This window comes from Pygocentrus nattereri, chromosome 16 (genome assembly GCF_015220715.1).
Source record: "Pygocentrus nattereri isolate fPygNat1 chromosome 16, fPygNat1.pri, whole genome shotgun sequence".
Taxonomy (NCBI): Eukaryota; Metazoa; Chordata; class Actinopteri; order Characiformes; family Serrasalmidae; genus Pygocentrus; species Pygocentrus nattereri.
The window spans coordinates 17,099,930-17,122,506 of NC_051226.1; the positions used below are offsets into that span (position 1 = coordinate 17,099,930).

General features: G+C 40.4%; 1 protein-coding gene across 9 annotated transcripts in view; it reads left to right on the plus strand.

The window, feature by feature from the left end:
- Positions 1-22,577, plus strand: part of cadm1a (cell adhesion molecule 1a) — a 319,434-nt gene that overhangs the window by 256,279 nt on the left and 40,578 nt on the right. For all 9 annotated transcript variants that reach the window (XM_017698539.2, XM_017698540.2, XM_017698543.2 and 6 more), the window contains 4 exons: positions 5,017-5,154; positions 11,024-11,182; positions 18,246-18,342; positions 20,792-20,964. In XM_017698539.2, the coding sequence (XP_017554028.1) occupies positions 5,017-5,154; positions 11,024-11,182; positions 18,246-18,342; positions 20,792-20,964 (567 nt within the window). The remainder of the gene's footprint in view (positions 1-5,016; positions 5,155-11,023; positions 11,183-18,245; positions 18,343-20,791; positions 20,965-22,577) is intronic.

Below are 22,577 nucleotides of genomic sequence, written 5' to 3' on the forward strand. Positions count from 1 at the left end.
TCTCTTAGCGTGCATACAAGCACACACTCTTTAGAGGGGCTGCTGAAAGCCCTCTAAAATCTCCACAAACACTTCACCTGCCACATCCTATGAGGACTCAGCTGCGAGGCCTGGTGGAGCCCTTAAGAGCAATTACGTTGCGTGTGTGAGTGTGTATGTTTGTGGAAATGTGAGTTTTGATATTTTGCTTTTTTGAAATGCAGTTTGGAGAAACTCGCAGGTACTTAAAGGTAATTATTGCAGAGTGATTGTGGGATTTGAACAGCAGATTATGTGGCTGTATGCCGGTAGTTGGCTGGCTCCGGCTCCAAAACTATGTAGGCCCAAGCTAAATCAGGCTGCCTGAACACTGTCCTGCTGCTTCACAACTGAGAGAAAGCCCAGTGTTGGCTGTGCTGCTGAAAACCAGCGCGAACACTCTCTAGAAGTCTTTGAGATTCCAGGAGGAAGATATTCCAATTGCGAGCGTCCTAGAAAGAGGACTGCACTTACATTAAAGGGCCTGTGTCCTACATATTTCTTGCATTAAAAGATTTCCCTTGTTGTCCACTTAGGACATTTGTGTGGTTTAATATACCAAAAACAGTCAAAATGAATTTTTATGGACCATTTTTCAACCTCTCTTTAACCCTTACAATTAAACAGGCTGTTATTGCTATTGTGCCTTTTCTCATTGGCCTTGTATTGTGCCTCTTTCAAAAACATGTCCAAGCTGAAACCCTCCTTATAACTTCAGCGTGAAAAGGTGCAGCTAAAGTACTGTATACTGAGTAGGTGGCTCTGCATATGTGTTGCTTTTTGTGACATCATAATAACAATGAATCCAAAAAATGAGCTATTTTTGCAGCTTAGTTTACATATATGGACTGTCTGGACTAGAGAGTGACGGCGTTAACATACTTCATCAGGCTTCCTTTTTAAAAACAGTGATCATGTCATTGCTGTCAAATCAAGACTCGTTTTTTTAAACTTTTGAAAACACCAGCTGCTGTTTACATTGTTTGTATATCTTAAGATTAATAGACAAAAAAAGATCCAAAATTAAATGTAATTACATTAACCTTAAATTAAACTTTAAGAATGTATTTTCTAGTGACGTTTCGATTGTGTTTGAAGCAGAGTTTTCAAAACAGTTTGAAATGCACCCTCCCTGCGTCATCATGAATAGCGTTCTGCTCTTTCCAATCGGTGCCTCTGCTCTGAGACAATAACTCTGATTGCATATGTCTTGTTCTTGTATATAATTAACAACATGCTAAAATAATCAGGAAGGCATTTTCACATTTTTGTCAATACAGTTTGGAAAGGTGTTGTTTAATATGAGAGAGATTCAGCTTGTTCAGCGTTTGGCATTACAAGCCTATTTTGGTCTCATAGTTTTTAAGTTTTACTTTCTCTTTGTGTTAAACACTGAAACCAGCGGAAAAAAAAACAAACCAAAGACAGGCTCAGGCCTACCAATAAAGAATGTAAAATGAATGTAAATGTACTTCATTGCATAACTGTTATTTGTCATATGATATCAAGTATGTAATAGCATTTAAATAATTACATTTACATTTACAGCATTTAGCAGATGCTCTTATCCAGGGCGACTTACAAGAAGTGCTTTGTCAATCTAGAGAAAGTATCTTTGCTAGTTACCAATAGCTTAGAGAAAAAGACAGTCCTGAGCTCAGATACTGCTAGAAACAAATATGTCACTGCAGACACCGAGAGAAAAAGAAACAGAGTTGAACGCAGAACTCTGTGCCATTCAATGCAATACAATAACAATAAGATACAATACAATAAATAAAATAAGTGCAGCTTATAGATCAATGCTCATTTAAGTGCTGTGTAACGAGATGAGTCTTCAGTCTGCGTTTGAAGACAGTAAGAGACTCTGCTGTTCGGACAGCCAGTGGGAGTTCATTCCACCACCTGGGTGCCAGTACAGAGAACATTCTCGACGCTTGTCTTCCGTGCACCTTGAAGGATGGCAGGTCAAGCCGAGCTGTACTCGAAGCTCGAAGGGCTTGTGGTACAGTTCGAGATTTCACCATTGCCATCAAGTAGGTAGGGGCTGGTCCATTTTTGGCTTTGTAGGCCAGCATTAGGGTTTTAAATCTGATGCATGCAGCTACAGGAAGCCAGTGAAGGGAGCGCAGCAATGGGGTGACGTGGCTGAACTTGGGCAGATTGAAGACGAGCCGTGCTGATTACATAATGTAAATGTAGAGCAAAACAACAATAATAACTATATACCTCTGAGAGTTAATTGTGAACATCCTAAAAAGAGCTAGTTAACTGTAATTAAACTTCAGATGCACCCATGGGCTTTGATTACCCTGAGTCTATGCCACAGCATACCTTACACTTGACTCACAGTTTGCATGTTGATATGAACCAAATGATGCTAATGACCATGCACCATATTGACACGTATGAATCATGGGTTTAATCATTTTAGTAATTTACTCATTCAGACAAGCAGAGAAAATCTGTCAGAAATGCAGATTCCAAACTCTCAGTAGATCCCACATTTGAGACATTTTATTCTAATTTGAATTTGATAGAAAATTATTGCTGTGCAATAATGTAAACCAAATATAAATGTAATTCATTGTGCAACTAACTATGATAAATTATATAATTTTATACTCGTATTTAACTAATTATGTAACGTGAATAAGGAGCAAAGCGATTGTAATAACTCAAGGCTTCAAAGGGTTAATTGTAAACATCCTAGAAAGAGCCAGTTAACTCTAATTGATCTCCAGATGTACACATGGGCTATAATTACCTTGAATCTACGCCAGAACCTGCATTATAGTTAGTGCATAGTGCTTTGCACATTCATATTAACCAAACAATACAGATGCTGATACTAATTATCATCTCAGATTTTTTTCCCCAGAATAAACTTGGGATTAGCTTTATTGAAACAGATTTATAGAAAGTGCTCATTTCATTCTGTGCTTGTGTTATATGCTTTAGATCAGTGCTCCACATATTTATTACAGCAGGTACACAAACAACCTTGTCCTTATGTGGTGGGCAAAGGGCTTTTTATTATCAAATTATATTGTCTTTTATAGATTAAACCCTATTTGTTCCTAACATGGAATGTTGATTGTTTCCAATGCTCTGTGACTGCTAATGTTAGCACTTCACACACCAGTTATTGGTTAAGACTGCTGTAATTAATTATAACTAGAGTAACTGCTATAAGTAATTATAACTAGGCTACCGCAGAACTAGCTAATGCTAAAGCTTTAACCTCAAAGCTGTCAAATGAATAGGCAAAAGTTTTTGATTCCACAGTTTCTTTTTATTAACCCTGTCATGCTAGTTAAATCAACTTCTTGCCTGCAAAACATTGAGTGTGTTTTATCTTTCTGGCTCTTTTTTAATGAAACAAACTCTGCTCTGTTAAAGTGAACCTGAAAGAAAAATAGCTTGTTGCCTTTAGTGTTCACAGTGTAAGCTAACTTTAAAAGACTCGGTTATCTTTGTGGGTCTCTTTAGCCGTGATGATACCGTAGAGCAGTTGTTGTTGTCCTTTAGAATGCAGAGCCCAACTGAGTAACGCCAGATTATAGGTAATGTTTATCATATAACAGATCTGATTGGCTGAGTCAGGTTCGAGGCTGAAATAAAATACTGTGATTGCAGCTAATTATGAGAAACCATAAACAGTTCCTGCTGCTCATGAAATCTTCTTTGATACAAATGATGTATAAGGAACATGATGTTTTATTAGACTGTATTTTATTATACTGTATATTATGTTGTCCTTTTCTAAAATCAGTAGGCCACTTCAGGCCACGTCTTGCAGGGATTTCACCATGGATGACTATGGGACCACTTGAAATGGTCCAAGTGTGAAAACACACTTAGACTTAGAGACTTAGTCTTTACCCTCTTTAACTTGTTTAAATCTGTTGCCGAAGTCAGCAGAACAGTTGCCCGTCAACACTGGCCGTAGTAACATTATCAGCGTGTGGAAATGGAGCTTTCTGTGTGCTGCTTTGTTTCCTATCCCTTTGCATTGATCTTAAAGGGTTAAAATGTTATGTGAATACATTTTTTAAACCAGCTTTGTAAAAATGTGATTCAGTGACAAGTCTAGGTTGAGTTCATTAATGTTGACCACATTTTACAAGCTTAATGAGCATATGTTGCAGGCAGCAAAATGCCCGCCTGAGCAAACGTGCTGACCTCTGGGTTGCACACTGAGTTGCCGATTTATTAGGTATGCCTTGTACAATCACTGGCCATTTTATTTTGAAAAACATTCCATACAGGTTCATAGGTTTACAGTTACTGACTAGCTGATCTGTTAAAGCACTTTCAGTCTTTACATTGCATACTGTGTTGTAAAACAGCAACACTGCTGTCCCTGATTTACTCATACCAGTGGAGCACACACGTACGTACCACTGCCATTCATTAAGTAGCTATGTTTCAATCCAAAGGTTTTTTATAAAAAATATTTGTTGTTAGGTTATGTCAACAGAGATTTTTTCTGTTACACTTTAGCGTATAAATTGTTTGTCAATATCTGAAATGTTGCAAAAACATTACTGGAACTGAACTTCTAAGAAAAAAAGAACAAATTTATTTAGTGTCATGTGAGGAATTATGAGGAAATCTTGGAAGCCAATGGTACACAAGTTGCATCAAATGTGAAATTAGAGATTAAGTTTTTCATCATAAACCAAACACTTGCTATTTGCACGGAAACTTAATAAAAACATTGCCAATGTCAATGCCCTGACAGTGGGCGTACTACAGTGTTCCCTTTTCAGTGATGGATGGGGTACAAGGGCACTGATACATTGTACAGCAACAGATGGACTGCAGTCTGCAGCTATACGCCTATAAGTACATCCGTTTGGAAGATGTACCTGATAAAATGATAAATGATTGGAAGTACAGGGTAGGTGTTTCTAAGAAACTGGCAGCTCAATAGTGACTGCTGTTCTACGGTTCACTCTGTAAAAGTCTGCTGTCTCTGTGTGCCCCTCCTAGTCCCACCAGGCAACCCAATCATCGAGTCCCGTGAGGACATTGTGAGTGAGGGCAATGAGACAGAGATGACCTGCACAGCCATGGGCAGCAAACCTGCCGCCACCATCAGATGGATGAAGGGAGACAAAGAGCTACAAGGTGGGTTATGACACTTGCATCCTGAACACGATACACATGGCCCTTGCTTGTCCGGGTGCTCTCCCTCTGCCCTCGAGGTCCACCTCTTCTGCTGCCCATTTTTATTTCAGTTTTAGAACTCTTTTCTTCTTTGTGATGTGACACATTTTTCATTCTGAATGGACACCTAGCGGTCATATACTGTACCATTCAAATGTTTGGATCAATGTTGTACATAATCATAACAAATTTTCTTTTGAAAGCTGAAGCCAGCAATATATTTCAAACAAAAAAGGCAGAAGATTGTCTTTTTGGACAGAATGCGCAGTGATTTGAGCTCAGATATTGTGGTGTGCGCTACTTGCTAAAAAGAGCTCTTAATAACAGCATCATTTGTCCTAAGACTTCCCCGCTGGCTGTGATTGGTCTGCATGGTGTCACATGGTTACCTGCATCACCCCATGAAGCCTCTAGCGGTGGTGAGATATCCAAGTTCCTTTCAATTATAGGACAAGGTTGTAGTTGTACCTAATCATAGCTTTTGTTTGAAGTACACTACAGGCTTCCTGCTTAAATGCTTGAAATCAGTGTTGAAGACAAATATAAATAGAGAAGCTGATGCCTATAAAATTGTTTCCAAAACAAAAAATTAAATTTAATATAACCCCCCCACCCTAAACAAGAAGATTTCAGCTGCCAACGAGTGTTCAGCATATGTGGAGGTTCTTCAGGTCTGCTGGAAAAGCATCCCCAGTGACCTCATGAAGCTGCTTGAGAGAATGCCAAGAATGTGCATCTCGATCTAAATCTGCATCAAGGCAAAGAGTGGTTATTTTGCAGAATCTAAAATATAAGCTTTTATTACTTAACAATTTTTGGTCACTATGCAATTCTGTGTGTTTCATTTCTTTGTTCTCATGATTGTGCTTTTATTGTAAATTGGACCAAAACAGTAAAACTCGAGAAAAATGCTTTATGGGTCATAATCTTTTGACGGGTACTGTAGGCTGTTCGAGCACCTATTTTTCACCTGTGCTCTATTGAGAGACTTGCTCTTCACTGCTCAACACCTTCTCATTTAAAAGCTTCTTGCAGGACTGCAGCTCTGTGCAGGAGAGCCGCTGAGACTGAATGAAAGACAGCACTGAGACACAGGGCTGTCTAGACAAGAACACATTACCTGTTACAGAGGGAGCAGGGGAGCTGTTGAACAGTACAGAACCAGAACCAGGCAGTGAGCGATGAACCACATGCATGAATTTACCCTGGACCTGATATAAATTGGTGACAGGCCAAATCTTTTTTTTTTTTTGTCTAGGATTTCAAGCAGAACTATGTAATATTAAGTCTTATATATTCTATGGTTGTAGATAATACAGCTGCAGAGTGCATATTTTAGTCATACAGTGCAGCCTTTGAGAGTAAAAAACAGTAGTGTAGGTTGGACACACTGCATAGAAAAAAGTATGTGGACATCTTTTTTAATTATTGAGGTTAGGTGTTTAGCCACACCCAATGCTAACAGGTGTAATGAATGAATCATATAACTGTGCAATCTCCATACATGACACTCATATTGTATCACTTATGCTATGTTGCAACACAAATTTCCAAGCTGCCACTGGAAGCAATATCACCACTAGAACTGTGCACAGTGAGCTTAATAACATGGGTTTCTATGGCCGAGCAGCTGTACACCAGCCTAAGATGCAATGCCAGATGTCGGCAGGAGTGGTGTAAAGCACACTACCGCTGGACTCAGTGGAAGTGTTTTCTGGAGTGATGAATCACACTTCACTATCTAGTGGTCTGATGTATGGATCTGGCTTTGACTGAAGCCAAGGGAACACTACCTACATGAATGCATATTGCCAATAGTAAAGTCTGGCGGTGGAAGGATAATCAGCTGGGGTTGTTTCTCAGGGTGTGGGCTCGGCCCCTTAGTTCCAGTGAAGTGTTAATGCTACAGCATACAAAGACATTTTATGCTTCCAACTTTGTGTCTAATAGTTTGGAGAAGGCTCTTTACTGTACCAGCATGACACTGCAAAATCCAGTGGAAAGCCTTTCCAGAAGAGTGGAGGCTATTGCTCCTTCCTAATGCCAATGTTTTTGAAGTGGGATGTCCAACAAGTTCATGTAGGGGATGGTCAGATATCCACATACTTTTGACTGTTTAGTCTATTCTAGGCTGTAGATGAATTTGTATTTATTTTGGACATAGATATGTGTTGTGTTTTTAACTCCTTAAAATCCCTTATTTACATAAGGCTTATAAGATCCCTTACTTACCATGCTTATTACATACTAAGGCTTAATATTCAGTAACTACAGGGACCAGTGTAAACTGGTTGAGCTCTTCTTAGGTTATAGTATTGTAACCTAATGTAATGAAACTTTGCACCCACTGGCAGGGCCTGACCATTAAAAAGGTTAAATTACCATTTGATGGTGTCTTGAATTACATTGCTTAAACTGCTTTAATATGTGCAAAGCTCTCATCTTTGAAATCTTACTTTTAGCTCTACTTGGGCTGCTGAGTGGCATAGTCTTCTAAGTGTTGGCCTCAATTGTGAGTTCAGTCCAAGGTGAAGCCATAGCTATCTGTGGCTGATAGTCCAAGAGAGCATAACTGGCCTCTACCCCTCACTCTACCCCCTTAAAAAAAATTTTAAAAAATTATATATATATATATATATATATATATATATATATATATATATATATATATATATATATATATATATATATATGCCTCACTGCTCAAAGTTTTGGATAGTGTCTGTTTATGTTGCCTCTCAGCAGTGGCATAAACAGAGCTCAAAGGGTGAAATAATTTAAGGAAATATTTCAGTTGTAACAGGTATAACATGACTATTACTGACACTGATCCTGACTCTGATGCTCATATTACAGATCAGGACCTTGCATCTGTAGGCTAAGCTTACTGGTTTTAAGAAGTGTGGTTATTACAATCTGTGCTGTAATCACACATCCCAACTTGCTAATTTTGCCCTGTAAAGGTGTAACGTGGCCCAGTCTGACAGCAATCATGATGTATATGTTCTCCTCAGAGAAATAGGCAGCAGTGTGCAGGTTTTCAGTACTCATTTAGAAGAATGAATGAATGGGTATGAAGGAGGGAGTGGAAATGAGTGAGTAAAATAATGGAGTAAAGAAGAGACACGAGCAGACTAGCGCTGGCACTCACCGCCTGGAAATTGCTTTTGGCCCTGGCGCCTTGCGGATTTATTTTTAATTAAATGTCCTCATCATTCAGCCTAATTACCTTTAGGATAATCAGGCTTTTTTAAATATCATTTAAAGGTTACACCCATCCAGCCCTGGAATGTAAACTCAGCTGCCCCGCCATGCAAAGCCCTGGACTCAACATGCACGCACACATACGCACACTTGGACTATCTCTGCGCCTTGTTTTATGCTGCATTTAAAATTTCTCTTTCACACTGGGCCTCTGCACTGATACGCCAGCACTAGCAAGACGAGTTAAATGAAAGTCAAGGAACAATGGAGTTAAAAGCGGCCGAGTTATTAATCTCCTCCTGCCAGACGAGAGGTGGAGTGGGGTGGGGTGATGGCCAGCGGGGGCCTAGACCATCATTAGCCCACTGTCTACACCCAAAAATATAACCTACCATTTCAATTAGCCCGCCAAGCTCAGCTAAAACACTGTTAATGGATAAAAAATGTATTTTTTGGAGGCATGCGGCATTCAACAAAGTTTCCGCAGTGCCCCAAGTTCACCTCTAAATCCTCAGTTCATTCCCCTAACGAGGCAAAATTACAATGGAACATGGAGAAAGATGGAAGATGAAGGGAGCGCAGAAAAAGAGCAGGATTCGAGCAGGTTAAGTGCTGAAATCAATAGGGGTGGGATTTCCTTTGATGTTCAGCCTACTGTAACAGCCCTAATCAAAGCGTGCTTTTGCATTTCAAAAAACACAGAGATGTTATTGAGACGAAGAAACTTGTGAATGACAGTGATTGACCTGTGATTATGTCTCTATCCACTGTGATTGTGCCATTGTGGGGGGGTTGACGTTGCAATGAGAAAAACACCAGCTCTATTAGGGCACTCCTGAATCTGCGAGGATGATCACAGTCTGGAACATTTCTTCCCCCTCTGATTATCTTTTTTCTTTTGTAGGAATGATGCATGCTGTCAGACTGAGCTAGGACATTAGGCTGAAGACTGAACAGAACCATAGTGCTGTAGTGTTTCAGCGCTGTGAGGAGCTGTTTGTTAATCTCATGTGAAAGGCTCATCATTAATAGTGTATGGATATGGATTATTGGTCAGCATGTTAGTGGTGATTTGCTGGAGCACCTGTGTGCTGAGCCCAGTCTCTGTGTGCCAGCTGTCAGCCTCTGAAAGAGCACAACCTGTAGCTCTGATTACTCCACACTGACGTCAGTATCTGCAGCACTCTGCCTTTCTCTTTTTCTTTCTTTCTTGCTTAGTTTTTTATATACATTTATTTTTTTCCATTTCTGATTTCTGTTGTTTCTATTTGTTGATTTCTTGCTTTTCCCCTTTTTCATTTATATGTACACTATATGGACAAAGGTATTGAGACACACCTCCTAATTGTTACAGCCACATTGGAACAGCAGGTGGATAAAATTTGGAAAACATTACCTGTCTGACTGCATTGTGCCAACTGTAAATTTTGGTAGAGGAGGGATAAAGCTGTGGGGGTTTTTAGGGGTTGGCCTAGACCCTTTAGTTCTAGTGAAGGGAAATCCTTATTTTTCCACATACAAAGACATTTCGAACAATTCTGTGCTTCCAAGTTTTTGGGAACAGTTTGGGCAAGAACCTTTTCTGTTCCAGCATGACTGAGCCACAGTGCACAAAGCAATGTCGATAAAGGCATGGCTGGGTAAGTGTGGTGTGGAAGAACTTGACTGGCCTGCATCTCACAAATGCTCTTCTGAACAAATGGGCAGCACAATCAAAAATCTTGTATAAAGAGTGGACACTGTTATAGCTGCATATATATATATATATATATATATATATATATATATATATATATATATATATATATATGTGTGTGTGTGTGTGTGTGTGTGTGTGTGTGTATGTATGTATATATATATATATATATATATATATATATACACACACATATATATATATATATATATCATAGCAACTCTCACAATGTCTTTATTGTTGATTATTTTTGATAATCCTGTGGCTAAACCTGTACAAAGTCACATCACAGATAATCACTTGTTTTTTTCTCTTTCTTTACTGCCTTGCCCTCTCTCTCTCTTTCTCTCTTATTGGATCTGCAAATTGACTAAGAGCTCTTTGTGTACTGCAGGTTTAGTGCTGTTGCAGTCAGGGCCTGCTGGTCAACACAGATACACCATATTTTCATAAAACACAAACTGTACAGCCAATGAGTTCATCTAACAGCCCCTGACAGCAAGCAATTTTGGTTGATTCAGCCCTGCTGACCGATGTGGAGGACATTCTTGCCTCAGTCTACTCCCAAGGTTGTGCTTCATGTCCCGCTGCAGTGGGCTATTAACTCTACACATGTTGTTGATATGCTGAGTTACAGTGTGCCACGTATCCTTGAGAGGCACATTTAATGTCTGTGTGAACAGGGCATTTGCATTCTTTATGCTGTTGTTAACCCGGCTGAATGAACTCACAGCGAGTTCAGGGGAGGCACAGCAACAACAGCAGCACATTAGTGACTGCTGCTCTTTCTCCTTCAGCAAGGATAAATAAATGTACAGCTGATGCACAGCGGCAAATATTCAGCTGCCTAAAAGTAGAAAGAATGTAGAGCTGTGTAAGTGCGCTACAACAATTTTCTCTCACACCTTTCTCTCATTGTTTCTCTCCCAGGGAAGTCTAAAGTGGAGGTCACATATGACAGGATGTACACTGTGACCAGCTTGTTAAGGTTCACTGTTACAAAGGAAGACGATGGAGTTCCTGTGGTCTGCATCGTAGACCATCCAGCAGTGAAGGATTTCCAGGCCCAGAAATACCTCGAAGTACAGTGTAAGTAGACTACAGAAATGTAATGTAACGTCAGTTTTTAATGACCTGTCATTAAAAAGAGAAAACGGACAATGATATGTTTATTGACCCCTTAATACAGCTCTTAATATGTAATGAAGAGTGTCAGAAACTAAAGCATGAGTTTATATTAGGAGCCTTAGGGTTTAAGGAATCAATAATGAAAAAATGTTTGACTAAATATCTGCAGCAATAGTGTATAACTAACTGATTCTTAATTTATTGTGCTCCTAGTGATGATCCTGCATAGTTTTATTGCAGCTCTAATCATATCCTCCTGATTTTCACATTCAGATACTCCTGAAGGCTTGATTAACCGAATCAGGCTTGTTGATTTAGGACTTTAAAATTAATTTTACATTTTTATCAACAAACAAAAGCGCAGAGACTTTTTTAGCCCACAGCCTAACCTGGAGTAAAATGTATAAAATGGATTTTTTTATATTGTAAAAGAGGTGGAAGTAGAAAAGGCTACTGGTTCTCCTCTCATACTCCTATAGCAGCATTGACTTTGAGTTGTCGCAGCAGTGGAAGTTGTGTGTGTAAGTCACAGAACTGATACCTGTACCATACCTGTTGGTTGCTGTAACATGCCACTTTTTTGAGGCGTGTAAACTCACACTGAGAGCTGGCAAGGTTAAAATACAGGCTTCCACACAACGGGGCTAGTTTTAACAGTGTTACAAAGAAGCCACTCAATGTAAACATTGGACAAATGCATATTTTCCTCATAAAAATTAAGAACAGTTCATAATTTGTCACTTTTTTTTATACATATCAAAAATGTACTATAAACTTTAGGTAAATAAAATGTAAGTCAAATTTGTCAGTGTTTGTTTTGATGAAAATATTCCATGAATTTACTGTGGAAAGCTAATCTGGATCAAAAAAGTAATATAATAATAATATTATTGCATTAATTTAGTTTGCGTGATTTTACCAGACTTCTACCAGACTATTAGTGTCTGTTACTACTAGTCGCTCAGTCCATTACAGTTAGCCCTACCTATGGGGTAAATTTTTGCATTTCCACTCTTCACTTTCAGCTAATAATTTATCAAACAGTAGTTGATTAAATATGTGTTAAGACTATGTGTTAACTTATTTTCATTTAGAAAATCAACAAAATGTCATTTCACATGATAAAAGGCTAAAAGGATAAAAGGCCAACACTGCAAACTAATAGGAATGTTTTGGAAAAACAGCTTAAAATAGATATTAGTGAACGTGTTGTGTTGGATGGTGGGAAATAGAGTTAATTGTAAAACTTGAAAAACTGCTTGCTTCTATACAGATGGCTTATAGTGTTTTGCTGAGCTGGTACTGAAAGATTAAGCAGGTCTCCATGCTTGAGTAACTCGGCCCTGACACTGTGTTACGCCGCCTGCTCGTCTAGCGTCTGGTGGTCAGAGGGCCTTGGACAGCAGGCCTTGGGCACTGGCCCTCTTCGTCTGTGCTGCTGCTGACGTGATTTTAAAGAAGTTTTTTTCTTCCTTTTGTTTATGTCTTCATTGCGTGCCAAGCCAGGCCTATCCCTGCCCACTACATTTACCCGTGGAGCATTGACTGAAAAAGCATGTTTTTACCTGACCTTTCCCTACCACAGACAGACCAGATCAGCTCATCATGCAGCCTCCTGCCCTTTCGACTCGACTGAGCTTAAACCACAGAAAAAAAATATCAGCTCATTCCATCCATGGCGCTTAAGCTGCTGAAGTCAGAGAGACAGTCTTTCTCTCTCTCTCTGTGTTTCTGTGTCTCCTTTTCTCTCATTCCCCTGAAACTTGCCCGCCACAGCAGCTGGCGAAACAATCAATGGCAAAAATCATCGAGCGAGGACCGGCGTTAATAGAGTTCATTTAGAGAGTAGAAAAACATTGGTGTGGATATTAAATAAGCCAAAAATATTGATGGCCATGCCATGCAAACAGTTTTGCTTTGCTGCTCGGCAGCACCCTCCTCCACCTCCAGGTCACGGGTTTTGTAGCTCGGGGGAAATAAAGTGCTCTGCACCACAGCAAATAGTTCTGTTATTAAAATGAGAGCAACCTTTTAGTTTGGCACCCTCCAGCCATGGTGCAGCGAACCCAGCCGGAAGCCAGCGGCGGAACTCTCGAGTACCTGAGCACCCAGGAGAGGAAGCTTCAGAGAGGAAGTGATACAGGAGCGCCTTCAAAGCAGGAAGCGTTCTCTCAGAGCCTTTCATGCGAAGGACTTGAAGATAAGAGGAGGGAGAAATGGGAAGCGTCTCTATACTGCCTGAAACAAACAGGTGGATCTTTCCTCTGTAACCGTTGCTTCACAGCAGACGGCTCTCCACGGCCCTGGCTGTCCATCACTGAGAGAGGAGCATCAACACTGACAGCGTGTAATTTGGACAGATGGACAGCCAGCAACAGATCACTTTTTTGTTGACTGGGAAGGTCAGACAGGGAAGTGTCGGGTGGGCAGAAAGCTTGACATATTTAGTGATGGGTAAGAGCGCTGTTTAAACGTCAGACTTAAAATAACGCAATAAATCTGCTTATGGTGTTGGGGCCTTTTTCAGTTCATACTTAAATTCAAAGGGACTAAATCTCTAGAACAGAATGATATAACCACATACCTGGGTACATAACTGGCCTCGGTGAGGCATGATAATACGGAAAGTACAGTATTTCCAACCAGTCTATGTCTGAGCTGTGATATCGCTGTTGCCAGTTTACTTAAAACACCTACCGTATACCTACATTAGCCGTTATAGCAGGGCTTCTGTTGAGGGGGAAACTGGAGGGTGCAGGAGTTTAGGACAAAAACAGGGCCCTGGAGAGACAGGAGCCCCAAAAGATTGTACCTTTTGCATGTGATTTTTCTTACTGAACAGTTATTCATTGAAATGCTTCATACATTAGGTAATAATTTAAGACAGCACTCTTAAAAAAGATTGTTCTTCAACAATGCCAGAACCGTGACCCATATTCTATGCATCATAAAAGGGCTCCTCAGATTGAAAAAGTGCATGAATGTGCTGTAGATGGTTCTATATAGAACCTTTTTGAAAATGGTCTTATATATTTATATATCTTCTATTGTCACAAGCTTGACACTATAACAATAGAAGAAGCCTTTTTAAGTGCTATATGGATCCATTTTCAAAAAGATTTCATATAGAACCATCTACAGCACATTCTCCATCAATCAGAAGAACCCTTTCATGATCCAAACAACTCTTTAATCATGCATGTTCATTTTCTTTACTAAAGAACCCTTGAAGCACCATCTTTTATAAGAGTGTACTTTTTGAAACAGTAGCAACAGCAATGAAGCTTGCATTCTGTCACAGTTCACTGCAGAGTTTTGCTTCAACAGCCAAGATGCAATGCATTTAAGAAACAACAAAAAATTTTGGCCAGTTATATACAGTAAAATAATATGCAGTTGTGGTGCCTATATTCATATGCTTAGCCTGCTGCATGTTAGAGATGACAGCATGATCACAGTAATCGTTGGAATTACAAAATAAAATTATTATGAAAATGACTACCACTATCCCTGGTTGCACTGGTACAAGCTTCATACACTTACTAGCCACTTTATTACATTGGTAAATTTGTAGATGTACAGTTTGAGTTTATAGCTATATAGTCTATAGCTCAACTTTTTCCACGCACAATCCTCTAGCCATTAGTTGGCACTCAGTTTCTCACCACAAGACCACTGTTGGCTGGATACATTTGGTTAGTTTACTCAACGCAGAAGTGGCACTGAAGTGTTTAAAAACTTCTTAATAAACTGCCCACTCAGTGTATGTATTGTATGATCTGTGGTCCATCTTGTGAATTCAGGGCTAAATCCCGTCCCCTTTGAGTATAGCTAGCTTAAACATCAAGACTCCATGTCTTTGTGCCAATTCCTGATGCAAGCTGAGAAATCAAGACAATTTACATTATTAACCTGCTGTTATGAATATCAGCGCTTTGCTGAGGAATGCACAGCTTAGCGCATATGAAATACCACATAATTGCACTGATGTCATTATAGTTTCACATTGCCTGAGCTGTAATCTCCCCTCCTGCCTCTGCGCGTGTGGCTGGGCACACACAGCACCGTGGCACAGGCATCTGTGGCACGCCACTTCAAGCTCCATTATGGGGAGAATATTAGATTTGGAGCCCTTGGAGAAACTGCGGTGCTGGAAGCTGGCCAGGCTTTGGAATGCAGTACAGATCAGCCTTCACAATGAGCCTGAATACCTGCAAGGACATCAGGGTGTGTCTTGGCATGCAGTGCTTACCTATGCAAGGTTAGAACAGCAGTAGAGTCCATTCTGGTGTGGGGCAGTAGTTTTGCAGCATGAATGAAGATCAAAACATTTATGATGGTGAGGCCAGTGGTAGTTATTATTTTTCTTCCTGTGAACATTATATGGTGCAACTGGTACAGATATGCTTATTATCATTATTATTATTATTATTATTCTCCTAGACCCCAGCACTCAGCTAGGAAGCTTTTCCTCTGTGCCTGGCTAATCACTGTTCCCTGGGTCTTTTGCTGCTTAATGAAAGGCCAGGAACACTTTCTTGTCTCTCACTCTTTTTCCTTGTGTTCTCTCTCCCTCTGCTCTCATTAGCACTCTGTGTAACACAGAGGTTGTTTTTTTCCCCTTCACCACCCCATGTCCTCCCCGTAAGCACTACCTGCCAAATGGACCAGGGGGGGCTTATTAGTGTTTGCCTACCATAAAGCACATTTAGATGCGGCGGCACCACACTTACCTGCTCTGCCAAAGACCGCAAGTGCCTTCAGTAGAATTTTACATAAGCTTTCTGCTATTAACAGTTTGGGTTTGTTTTTTCTGTCTTCACAGGTTACCAGTGTTGGGTAGTAATGGACTACATGTAATCATGATAAGATTAAATACTCAATAACAGATACATTTAAAGATATTTATCAGATTATGGTTACTTTTTTTGCAATTACTATTTGTAAGGATTTTTTTTTTTGTTTGGCAATGTCGATAGATCAATCCATTCGTGTTTTCATTCTTGTTTCTCTGTAATGTTCGATCAAAGTGTAGTGGCATTTGCCCACCTCCAAAATAGTTTCTGATGCTGAAGTTGGTAGAGCTCTTGCCTCACAGCAAGAAGGGCATGGGTTCAGTGTTGGTCACTGGTGTCATGTTGTGAGTTGCATGCAACTTAATTTCTGTGCAGCCTGGCAGTTACATGAAGGAGTTTAAAAACAAGCAAAGTTCTGCACAACACATTCTATTATTCCACTAGCTGGACAAATTAGAAAATTTGATTTAATTCATTATATTTGTTCAATGTATTATACCTAATATGTAAATAGAAAATTATTTTATTTAATTTTTTTTCTATATGTGCATCTACTGAATATACCTATATCTACAGTTCACCATATATTTGAGTTTTTAATCTCTTCAGTGTATGTTAAGCCTTTGTATATGACCGTTTAAGTAGCCATTACATCACCTGATCCTTACTACTGATGCGCACTACAAGTTCATAGAGGAGTGCATCTCAGTCTCCCCTTCTGGAATAATTTTCATCCTCCTTTGGTTCGCAATGAATCTGCATTCTGTATAATTAGGCAGCTTAAAGAGAGAAGAAATCTTGCTACATAGATCACAATAAACACAGGCTAACAAAAGGGAATAAATGGTGGCACAAGCAGCTGTTTAAAAAGCTGTCAATATTAGTAGTGGCTAGGTAAGTCAGCTGTTTATAGAAATACTGTCTTTGAGACATTGACAAGATGAAAAGTTACCAACCTTACATAATCAGGGGTGTCTCTTTTCAACCACCCAATAAGCCACCTTCTGTTTTATTTTCTTGTCCATTAATCCAGTGAAATCAGTCATATGAAAAGATGTGATGTGCTATATGAAGTGCTATATATTGTCAGCATTTTAATTGCCTGTTTCATGTAACTGGTTTCACTAAGTTGAGATACTTCTTGCAACTGTTGCAGCTTAGGTTTGAGCCAGTTAGATTAGAAGTAATCCAAAAGTAACTTAAAATATCAGATTAGATTGCATTATTTGTGTAATTTTAAAGATGTGTATTAAATCAGTTTACCTTTTCTTAACATTTCTTAAGCATTCTATCCAACACTATCAGTCACTGATATTGTTCCTCCATATCTCTGGATGTGTTAAGGACTTAAAAGGACCTTTTTGACACCCAAGACTCAAACACATTGTCAGAGGAAAAAGGAGGAGGGTTTATTTTAAGCTTTTATGGTGGATGACCATCATGTGTAACTATCTGCTGGCCATATTCATGGCCTCATATCCATAATGTCAGTGTGTTGACACTCAGCGTTGGTTGTGTGAGACATCATTTTGAATGTCATTGCCCCTGTACACACACAGCAGGAAGCCTAATCCCGGCTGAATTGGACAGGAGCGAGCCAGGCCAGGCAGAGATGTGCATTTCATGCCGAATGTAGCGACCATGACGGCGAAGCATGGCTGAGGCAAGGCTACCTACGGCCAGCCGCTGGAGAACGAGCTGCTAGCAATGACCATTCATTTTAATGGATGAGGGAGAGGACAGTAGTGATAGAGTATAAAGGTCAGCAGTGAGCACACTGGGGGGGTGGGGGAGCTGGGTCAGAACCCAATGTGGATGTGTTCTTAGCTGCCAGAATTGCATCTTCAGTGCTGCTGTTTCATATCCACCATGCCAACCAATCAGGCCTTGCAGTCGGGTGTAAAAAGCCCAGAGAGGTGAACAAAATCCAGCCGTCCAATTTTCTTCTGAGAATGGTAATAGCAACAAGAAGAAACAGACAGCATAGAACATCTGATAAGAGTCTTAATAACAGAAAAAAAAATCTAATAAGTGTTTCCAGGGCTGTTAATTTTATGCAGCAAGAAGGGATGGAGTGCTGCGGCTTTTTCATTTCATACTTTTTGTACTCTTTTATTTAAATTTTTTATCATTCTTATGATTGCTTTGTTAAGTAACCTTGGGTCTATGAAAGGCTTTGCATAAATAAAGCTAATTTATTACTTTGTATTATTATTTCTGCTTGGCAGACAAACCAGAGGTGAAGATCGTGGTGGGGTTTCCACAGGGCCTGACCAGAGAGGGCGAGAACCTGGAGCTGACGTGCAAGGCCAAAGGCAAACCACAGTGAGACACCTTTTCTTTCCTTCTCTTTCACTACAGATTCCAGTGATGTAGATACCAAGTGTCCTATTGGCTCAGGCCTCAAAGTTTTTCTTAGTGACTGTATAGCAAATAATTGTGCATTTCTGTATAAAGCTAATGCTAAATCACAATGAAGAAAAAAAAAGGCAGCATCCCCCCAGAGCAATGCCAGGGCACTTCAATATCAGTGGCAGAAGGAAATTAATATATGCTTTCTGGACATATTTATCCAATGTTGTGAATTCAAATGAAGAAATAACAGGCCAAAGCAGGCTGCACCTGTTATTATTGGTGTCTGGTAATTGTATGATAATCAGTCCTTGGGAGCTGAAGCTCTGAGCCTAAGCGTGATTTGCATGTGCATATTGAAGAGGCAAGTGCAAGCCAAATGATGTCATCCATCACAGACTGTGTTTGTTGGTCCGGGTTGCCTCGGCGGCATCAAGCACCCGCACTATCAAACATTTCCTCACACGTAGCGGCCTCCATAGCCTCTAATTGAAAAAACTGTGGATGAAATGTCAGTGTGAGCAAATGTGTGCAAACACAATGAGAGGCAATTCACATGCAATCCACCCCCCTACCTCCACCCCTACCCCTCCTACCACCATCCTCAAACTCATATTCTGCAGAGAGTTGAGGCTCCGCCCGTATTCATTTAATAAAGACGAAAATACAATCAATACAGTGAGCCGAAAATTGGAAGTCATTTTCATTAAAGTCAGAAGAGGGGCTGCAGTCATTACTGTCATATAGTGTTGGGCTCGGTGCTCCAGGCCCATTTGTATTCTGCCTCTCACCCCAGGTTCTCTGCAGCCCTTCCACTGCATGTTTCCCCACTTTCCGTTCCTCTCAGTAAAGCACTTTTTTTCTAGGTCATTTCTCTCCCTTCATTGCAAGAATGCCTGCATCTTCATGCCATGCATGTATATTTAACGTGTTTAACATATTTTCACACTCACCCAGATCCTACTCTACATGGAATTCTCTTGGTGCATACCATCAAATGCTGTTTTCTTCCATAGAGGCTGAAGATCAACTGTTATTGAGCTCAAACCAATCTTTCTGTTTGAAGCTCAAAGTACCCCCCCCCCCCCAACCCCAACACAATCCTTCCATCTCTTCTCAGTGGCTGGAAACAAGTTTAAACATCGGCACAAAAACAGAACAACAAGGGGAACCCTACCCAGAAACTCCAGGGAAATAACTTGGCTGCAGAGCTGCCATTGAACCTTGCGAGAATAGAGCAGAGTTTAGAAGCCCCTTTGTTTTTGCCCACAGTGGGCCTAGCTTACTCTGCCCATCACTGTGGAAATCGAACAGGCCGTTCTGCACCCTGTTTACACTAGGTGTTTGGAGAACAAAGGAACAAAGCTCTTAGCAGCAGGAAAAAATCAGCCTTTAGTTTTTTGTCAGTTCATTAAAGCACTGAGTTGAAAAATTGTTCCAACAGATACAGAGAATGCAACTGGTTCCTGTAGGGCTGTGGTCCACACTATATTTTTACAACCTCGACCTTGTCCTCAGCTGGCATGCAAAGGGCTGTTTATTAATTGATGCTGTTTTTAATAGCCTGTAATCTATTCATTTTACCTTTGCATTTTTATGAGGTTAATTTGCTAACATTTAAGGCCTTTTTCTTCCAGTATTTTTATCTGATGCTTATAAAAATGTACAGTGCAAAACTAGAAAGAGCATTTCCTGAAGAAAATGTGACATGATTGTGCAGCTTAAGAAGGTGCCAGGTAGTTGCTAGGGTGTTGGTGAATGGTATTTTATGTGTTTCCTAAAGGGTTGTTAACTAGTTGCTAAAATATCCTAGGTGGTTGTTATGATAATCCAGGTGGTTACTAGGGTGTTGCTACACAGTTGCTAAGTGGTTGCTAGGGTTTTGCTAGGTGGCTGCTGTGCTATCCCTTGTGGTTGCTAAGGTGTTGCTAGGCAGTTGCTTTGGTACTCCAAATGGTTGCTGAAGTATTGCTAGGTGTTTGTTATGATATCTCAAAGGGTTGCTAGGAAGTTGTTAGGCGGTTGTTAAGTTATCCCAGATGGTTGCTAGGGTGTTGCTAGGTGGTTGCTATGCTTTCTAGGAGGTCGCTAGACTGTTGGTTTGATATTTCAGGTGGTTGCTATGTTGTTGCTCATTGGCTGCTGTGGTATCCCCAGAGGTTGTTTTGTGATTGCTAGGTTGTGCTTTACTACCCAACATAGTTAAGAGGGTGTAGCTAATGTTTTGGGTTTCGTAGTTTGATTGTATTGAACATATGAAACCAAAAAAATGTATAAGAATGCTAAAATTACTTGAGCCATACTTGAATTTGACCTCGATTCAATGGGCATAATGAGCATACTGTGGGTACCAAAATGCTCTTGCACATACGTGTTGTCCACTGATGTCAACAATAATTTTCTGGTTTGTCCCTCTTTCCAGGCCTCAGCAGGTGAACTGGGTGAAAGTGGATGATGATGTGCCATCTCATGCTGTAATCACTGGCACAGACCTCTTAATCGAAAACCTTAACAAATCCTACAACGGCACTTACCGGTGTGTGGCCTCTAACTCGGTGGGCGAATCCTATGACGATTACATCCTCTATGTGTACGGTGAGTTCACAAAGCTCAAGCAATACCACCTCCCTCCCTCTCAATCTCTCTCTCTTTCTCTCTTCCCACACTGCTCTATCTGAACACAGGTCAATAACATTGATCTCAATGACATTTCCTTTCCTTTAGGACATCGCACTCTAATCTGACCATTTTCCTCTCCGAATTTACTTCTGATATCGTTTACTCCACTAAGCCTGCGGAGAAATTACTTGCGTTTATTCTTAGAAAGCAATAATCAACAAAGGAGCTCTTTTTTAAAAGGGATTTGCACTTTTGCAGAGGGTTTTTAAGTGGTGAGCTATAGCAGTATTTACAATGCACAGCTGTGCTGATAACAAAAGAAAGAGGCGCTCTTGTGAAAGACCATCTGCAGCTCCTGATTTTTTATTGTGTTCATTCGCTTTCCCTGGGTTTTTATAATAAAGCTATTATAATTAATAATTCAAGAAAGATGCTGGCACATACAGCATTTGCATGTGTCGAGTGGCTGAATGTGAGTAGTAAACTGGCTCCACTTGGCGTGTTCCAAAAACTTGCCCCAGAATGAGGTGCAAATGTGGCAGGTATTGTGGTAGGCTTTTCACACTTCACCCCCAAGAGTTGAATGGCATTGGCATGAGTCGCAGGTGTAGAATTCACAAGCGCCCAGCCTGTAGAAGTCAGAAACAGAGGGAGGGACACATGCCACACAGGCCGAGGCAAGATCCCACCTTTTTTAAAAGCAGCACAAGCCATAATAGAGTCCTGTCTGGCCATTTGCTGGCTTTGATGTCTGTCCCTTCTCCCTTGTTTTAATATCTACTGTAATTCAACCTGCAAATCTTGTCCGGCATTAGACTTGCTAATGCAGAGCCAGGACGCCGACACTGGGATGTCAGCGCTTAATCTTGCGTCATGTTCCTCTGTCATCTGTGCACATACACCCTCCCACCTGAACACAGTGTGTTAACCAGAGCTTTGACACCCTCCCCTATTCTACAAGCGCCACACACAAGCGCTCATAAAGACAGGCACTGGTGACATCTGCGCGCTTCATAGTCTTATAATTATTCTCCTTCGGTTTTAACAGGATGACATCTGCTTATTACAAACAGTGGTCCTGCCACATTCTGAGCTCCACTGCCATGGCCTGACAAGAACCCCCGAAATGTATGAAATATTACAAAATCCTATTCAAGAAAGGTGCAATTAGGGGGCTATGGTTTGTGGGAAGAAAGAGGAGGAATGACAAAATGGCTGTTTAGCAAGCCGTCAAGCTTCCAACAACATTTTTGCACATACAGAAACATGTATTAAATAGCATAGCGGAGCAGTAATTGTTGAGCCAGCGATGCATGACCTTATGGAAATCAACTATGAGCGTGTTTTAATATACATTTCAAGTATTTCTCAAAGAGAAGTAAACACTTCAAATATTCCATTACAATGTGCATATCTGCCTGCTCTTTGTCAAGAAATGAGAGTGTAGAGTTGTCTCTCTCTCTCTCTTTCTCTCTCTCTCTCTCTGTTCCCATCTCAACAACCTCACACCATTCCACAGTGTGCAAGACCTAGAAAAACTCCCCGGTCTTATAATTGGAAGTCTGCGAAGTGTAACGTTTTAACTTATG